The sequence below is a fragment of the Convolutriloba macropyga genome, chromosome 3 (assembly GCF_964194025.1).
Source record: "Convolutriloba macropyga chromosome 3, txConMacr16.3, whole genome shotgun sequence".
In the NCBI taxonomy this organism is placed as follows: Eukaryota; Metazoa; Xenacoelomorpha; order Acoela; family Convolutidae; genus Convolutriloba; species Convolutriloba macropyga.
In genome coordinates, this window is record NC_134470.1 from 28,924,130 (window position 1) to 28,931,194 (window position 7,065).

The 7,065-nt window shown below is 33.1% G+C and overlaps 2 protein-coding genes across 2 annotated transcripts in view; one reads left to right on the forward strand and one right to left on the reverse strand.

Moving 5' to 3' along the window:
* LOC142336141 (vacuolar protein sorting-associated protein 72 homolog) overlaps window positions 1-7,065 on the reverse strand; it is a 51,635-nt gene that overhangs the window by 15,715 nt on the left and 28,855 nt on the right. The window contains exons 3-4 of the mRNA XM_075384724.1: window positions 479-593; window positions 27-185 (exon numbers count right to left, since the gene is read on the reverse strand). Of these exons, the coding sequence (XP_075240839.1) occupies window positions 27-185; window positions 479-593 (274 nt within the window). The remainder of the gene's footprint in view (window positions 1-26; window positions 186-478; window positions 594-7,065) is intronic.
* Window positions 1-7,065, forward strand: part of LOC142336140 (uncharacterized) — a 483,861-nt gene that overhangs the window by 5,153 nt on the left and 471,643 nt on the right. The window lies entirely within an intron of this gene.

A 7,065-nucleotide genomic window follows, 5' to 3' on the forward strand; every position in this document is an offset into this window, starting at 1 on the left:
ACGCGGTTAAGCTCAAACTCCCTCACCAAGAGACTCTTTATTGATGACCTCCATCTTCTCGGCCTCTCTAAGTCGCTCTTCCTGACTCATGTACTGCACAGCTCTCCTGCTCCTATGAGCACCTGTCTTCGTGGTAGCATGTTTGGATGAAAGCAATTCTCTTCTATCTTTTGTCGACCGACGTACTGAAAAAGCACATCGATCAAAAAAATGCGGAAATTTGATCATTACCTTTCAGTTTAAAAAAGTATATTTCAAATGATATTAAAATATCTTATTTTCTTGAAACTTCGTGAGCGAGAGGCGAGAGGGACGACAAATCTGATTAGAAGCATATTAGAAATTTTCTATACGATAGGTCATCCATGGAGAAACAGGAAAAGCAAGAGACTCAATAAACGACTCCTTTTCTCGAAAAAATAGCCGAAGTATTTTGAGAATGAAACATATTTTGAGAATTAAATAACAGAGTCCTCACGTTGCATATCAGATGATATTATTTCAGAATTCTGATCCACCTGGTTCCCCTCCACTGCCTCCACCCTTGGTTTGCCTTTGCGAACTTGAGTGCCATCTTTCGCCCTCTTCGGCTCCTGGTATAGAAACGGCTCAACGTTACAGCTAACTCGACAGTCGAGTATAAACATTTATTTTTGATGGTATAATATGGCCGATCATTTCATTTTCTTCGAACTTCTTTATTTTTTTAAATCCTATATAAATTGTCCTTCAGCAAAACTTAGAAATATGACCGTCAAATTTCCGGAAAATTGCCTCCGTTAACCCCACTGACCAGCGTTGGGATTGAAACAGTTAGAAAAAAACGAATCGATTAACGTCGCACAAATTCCTCTCAAATGATAAGCGGGGCAATCTAATTCAGAGCGGCTGTAGCCTAGATAATTCCTTTATGGATGAAAAAATTTCGTCGGATAATGGAGGCAAAAAGGAGTGGTTCAACCTCCGGCATAATATACTGCTGCATTAACCATTCGGCTATCATGCTCTTGTGTTTGCTCATCTTACAATCGCTTTTAAGTTAGCAACCGACAATCTCTAAAAAATAATTTAGATCATGCAACAGTAAAGCAGTCTAGCGTGAAGAAGTCCCACGAGAAAAGAAATCTAGAACAAATGTTCTAGAACAAAACGGTCAAGCAAAGTTTGCATAAAGAAATACGTTTACAAAAATTGCCTCAAACTTCGTTCAATACCAATTAAAAGAAAAAAATGACGACCACCTATTATTTTCTAGCGTCAAAAGGTATTCTAATTTGGTTTGCAATTTCATTGGATTAAATAAATATGACGAACTCAGCCCCTAAATTGGAGCACAAAAACACCACACTAATACTAGTTAGCTGTATACTCTTAGAAAATTTGATAACTAAATGCACTAACGACTTAACACTAAGTCTCAGTGACCTGGCATTATTGGTTTATCCCATTTCTTTTTATTTCGCCTTTGGACCTTGAACGTAATTGCGTAATTTGGTGAAAGCATTCTAAAATCCATTGAATTGTAAAAGTGAGTCACGTAAGCCAGAAAATAAACGTAAAAAACTTGACTTATAAAAAACGAAAAACGTGACAAAAGCTAAAACGAACACAAAATAAACACAAGATTCGACTCTTCCAAAAGAGCTGTTTGCATAAAGCAATTTTTCTAGAATAACACAAGACAACTAAAATCAATCTGAAGCGAAATAACAATAAAAGCCAAAAAACTCGTTTCGCGCAAAAGATATTATTCAATGATTAAAAAATCAGCAGGCAAGTCGCAATAGGGTAAAAAAAACTGTTATTTTGAAAAAATGAAAAACTGGAAGAAATTGACAAAAATAGTTGAAAATTTTCTAAACTTTGGTTTGTTATAAAAAACATTTGCGTTACAACACCAGAAATGTATTATACCGGTAATTGAATATAGGACGAACATATAGTGTCTATGGAGTTGCAATAGACGAAATAAAACCTAAGAGTAGGACAAAGTACCGTGAAAATGGAAACTTACACGGCAGATTGCCAAAAAGAATAGCCACCATTGGCTCCCATAACTCAGGTTGGAATTGAAAGAAATGAAAAAAGAGCACGGCATTTTGATTGGACTTCGTAGATAGACATAGACCTATTTCTTTACGAGAGAATACAGGGGCTAGTACCAAAACCAGAAAGCGTTAGATTGTAACCAAGACTTGAAAGATCTCAGATCAAGTAGGCATCTTAAAGCTGGGCTTTCGATTCCTTTTTTGATTTTGCGTTTCGATACTGACTTGTTCACCTTGGAATGCTTTGCAGAGCAACTGCTCCTTCAAAGCAATTGAGCAGAATGAGCAGAATAAAAAAGCCCCAGAGGTCTACACATTTACGTAAACTGTCGAAAAAACGGCAAAATGAGGTAATGTGAAGCAATTTTTTCTTCGACGAGGTAAAAAAAACATAGCTGGCATATTGCCAGAAAAAACCGCAATAGCTTCGTAGACCCGCAGTCCAAAAAAACAGTAAAAAAGGTGGACCCAAAAAATCGTCTTTTCATTGAAGGCTGATATGTTAAATTTTGATTAAAAGTCTGTATAAGTTTTTGCTGCCTCTATTAGCTGCTCTCAAATAACCTTCATTTGGAGTGACACACACCCATTTGACCTTATCTCTTTGAATAAAAGTAAAAAATCAATTTCAAAGTGAGGAAGTCATTTTTGAGAGTGAGGTAAGTCAAGTGTGACCAAAAACTTAATCACGCGAATGAAAAAACTCGCTCCACTAAGAGTGAAAATGACGTCACGCACGCAATTCAATTGAAATTGCATAAACGAATGAACAAAAGGCAGATTTGAAGTGTTTATGACGTCATATGGTCGTAACAATAATCGCGACGACGAAATAAAAAAACATAACAGGACAAGTCCTGACGTACAATTCAAAGAATTTTCATTGACTAAACAGAAAAACTAGAACTAGAATGGACTATGAGTGGATTGAGAAAACCATTTTTTGAAAAATCAGATAAAAAATAAAAAAAACAGGAAATCAATGTCAAAATGCCACATGTGAACAAAAAAACCACTAGCGAGAAATGAAAATTTAATTCAAACAAAAAACTAGGCCTAGAATGAGCTGTGAATGGATTGGCAAAACCATTTAGAAAAAATCCGATCCACTAAATCGAAAAAACAGTAAAAATCAGAGTGAAATTGCCGCATGTGAACAAAAAACCACTAGCGAGAAAGCGAATTTTTGTTCAAACACCGTTTTCTCACTCTACTTAAAATTTAGAGCGAAAAAATTTCACGCAGCAAAACCACTCGCTTTTTCGCTCCACTTCCTGTTTCGGCTGACCAAAATTACTACTCCAAATTGACTTCAAAAATCATGAAAATGTGTGAACAGATCTTAAAAAAAAGACAGCGCCCCAATACAATTCAAATTCTTTGAATTGTAAAAAACCAAGAGAAGGCCAATAATAGCCCCAGCTATTGCTTTGCGGCTATTAAACACAACAAGAGAAGTCCTGAAATACAATCCAAAGAAATGAATCAAAAACTTAAAACTTCTGTATCTGACCAGCAGACCAACTGAATAACGCCAACCAAACAGACAAACACGGACAAGCAGAGAACTTGGCATGAGAAAAAAACTTCTTTCTTTCTACACAGGAGGCAATCAGAGACAGGAAAAACAACCAATAGAAAAGCAGAAATTAGATAAAAACTTTCGTATCAAATTGCAGTGTTGAAACGTACAAATTAACGCAACGGTAAAACTTCTGTATCTGACCAGCAGACCAACTGAATAACGCCAACCAAACAGACAAACACGGACAAGCAGAGAACTTGGCATGAGAAAAAAAAACTTCTTTTTTCTACACAGGAGGCAATCAGAGACAGGAAAAACAACCAAGAGAAAAGCAGAAATTAGATAAAAACTTTCGTATCAAATTGCAGTGTTGAAACGTACAAATTAACGCAACGGTAAAACTTCTGTATCTGACCAGCAGACCAACTGAATAACGCCAACCAAACAGACAAACACGGACAAGCAGAGAACTTGGCATGAGAAAAAAACTTCTTTCTTTCTACACAGGAGGCAATCAGAGACAGGAAAAACAACCAATAGAAAAGCAGAAGTTAGATAAAAACTTTCGTATCAAATTGCAGTGTTGAAACGTACAAATTAACGCAACGGTGAACTAATAACAATTTTTGTTGACGACCTGAGTTCCGAAAAAAATGACAAAACATTCCAAAAATTAATCTCTTAATTCCTTATACTGATGGCTTCAAAACTTTTTTCTCAATAAAATCTACAAAATTACTTACTGGAAGGCTACCATCATGCAGGCTGCACAGATATTTGAAACCCAATTTATGTCAATTAAATTTAGACATCAATTTTAGAAAAACTGAACAAGCTAAACAAATTAATTGCTTAAGACGATTATATTAATAAATTAAACAAATTTCATCAACACTAAAAACTGACCAATAACGAATCGTCAAGCTCTTAAACGTTTCTTTGACTCAGATGAAAAACTCGAGAAACGATCATAATTTTCAAACCTGAATGCAATTTCATTGAAAAGTCGCTAAAAAAACTATTATCCTCAAAATTAATCCCTCGTGAAACTAATATCTTCAAAACTTTCATCTGAGCAGTAACCTATTCTCAAATTATAACGAAGATGCACTAGCACTTGACTACCAAAAAAATCGGAAAACAACAAAAATTATCAAAAAAATTAAAAATTATAAATTTTAAATTATCAACATTTTAAACTTCATTGAAGAATCGTTAAAATTTGCCATTTCGAAATCATCAGAGCAAATTTTTCTCTAGAAAGAATTCAATAATGCATCTATCGACAAGCTTTAAAAATGATTCATTTGCCCCCAACGGCCGAACAAACAAAGAATGACAAATCAGTATCATCTGGCATTTTTAAATTTGAATTAATAAAACATAGATCAGAGATTGAAGATGAAAAGATATAACCTTTTGTAAAAACATTTATAAATTACCCAAAAACAAAAAATTTTAATTCTTTTTGAAAAATCGTAAAAATTCGTTATTCCAAAATCAGCGAGCAATTTTTTCTCTAAAAACCATTCAGTAATCCATCCATCTTAGAGCTCTAAAAATGATTCGTTCGCTACCAACAGCTGAACAAACGAACAAGGACAAATCTGGTTCATCTGGTGGCTTTACGTTTGAATTGACGAAACACTTAGATCAGAATTTGGACATAAGATATAACCTCTTACAAAAACCTTTATCAACGTAAACGTCAAGAGCAAAGTTGCAGGCATTTGGGCTCGAACACTTAAAAAACCTCATAAATTTAAGCCTTTCCAGCAACTTCAGCGCCCTAAACATTCAGAAGCGACTAAAACCAACTCTTGTGCATCTAATGAACCCTATTGCTCATTGAGCGTTACCTGTTTAACCCGTTTTGAAAGATGAAAAAAGTCAGAAAAAAATGTGCGAATACATCTTGAAAAACCAGTCCAGAACTTAATTTCAATCACGCATCTGAAGACAGCAATACCAGACTCCGCAAAAACAATCTCCAATAACAAACAAAACAAATACAAAGGCGTCCTTAAATGTACACAAAAAACTAGAAATTGAAAAAAAAGAATTCATAAAGTTATGGAAGCGGCCAATTTTGTGGAAAACCACAGCAGTTAAAATAAAAAAACAAACAACATTGAGAAAAAGCGATTTATACGAATGTCATCGAAAATAAGTGGCATCAAATTCAGTGAAACACGCAACTAAAACTTGATATTAGATTTCAAGAATACCATTGGGGGATGCAAAACTAAATGATGTCAACGCCAACAGAAGCAGGCGAAAACAAGAAAAAACAACTTATTTCATGAAGACAAATAACGTCAAAAAGCTTTGAAAACATATAGCTACCTTTTGACAGGTTTAAACAAGTGAACTGTGCTTTATTAGAACATGCAAATTGTCTTTGAAAACTTTTCGTACAGAAAGCAAAAAGAAAACAGACGTCAAATTAGTATTCTAACGGTAGAAAAAACGTAAATTTGTCCGATACAAACTGAAAACTTGAATTATTATATTAAAATTTTAAAATATATACATTATATATATAATAGATAATTTCTGGGATAATTGCAGGTCTAATGGTTTGTTACGGATGAGCTCGACCGTAGCTGTAATTTTTCATAACTGTGGAATCATATGTTTAAAAAAAATATTTATATATATATATATATATATATATATATATATATATACAATATATATATATATACATATATATATATAAATATATATATATATATATATATATAATTTTAAAAATTTAATATAATAATTCAAGTTTTCAGTTTGTATCGGACAAATTTACGTTTTTTCTACCGTTAGAATACTAAGATTCAACAGGTTTTTGTATTTCGTTTTTTTTTAAAAATTTTTTCTTAATGCTTGGGTTTTCTTGCTTTTGAGATGAATAGTTGGTTAGGTTTTCAAATCATTTGTTGAACACATCATTTTTTTCTGTTTGTTATTTTTTACTCATTCTTGTTTTTTTCTTCCTTTCAGAACACTTTTTTCTGGTTGGATTCTGTGACAGGGGTTTGGTTAGTTTTGGTTTTGCATTGGCAATGTAAATTTTTTAGGGTGTGGCCGGGGGCCCGTTCGTTTGAAAAAAAGTTATAATATATAATATTTCACATATATTATATATATATATATATATATATATATATATTATATATAATATAATATATAAATATGTATATAATATTAAAAATTAATATAATAAATTAAGTTTTCAATTTGTATCGGACAAATTCACGTTTTTCTACCGTTAGAATACTATAATTTAACAGGTTTGTATATTTCGTTTTTTGAATTTTTTTCTTAATGCTTGGGTTTTCTTGCTTTTGAGATGAATAGTTGGTTAGGTTTTCCCATCATTTGTTGAACATAAACAAACTATACCTGGCAATTTAAAGCTTTTGAGATGAATAGTTGGTTAGGTTTTCCCATCATTTGTTGAACACAAACAAACTATACCTGGCAATTTATTATATC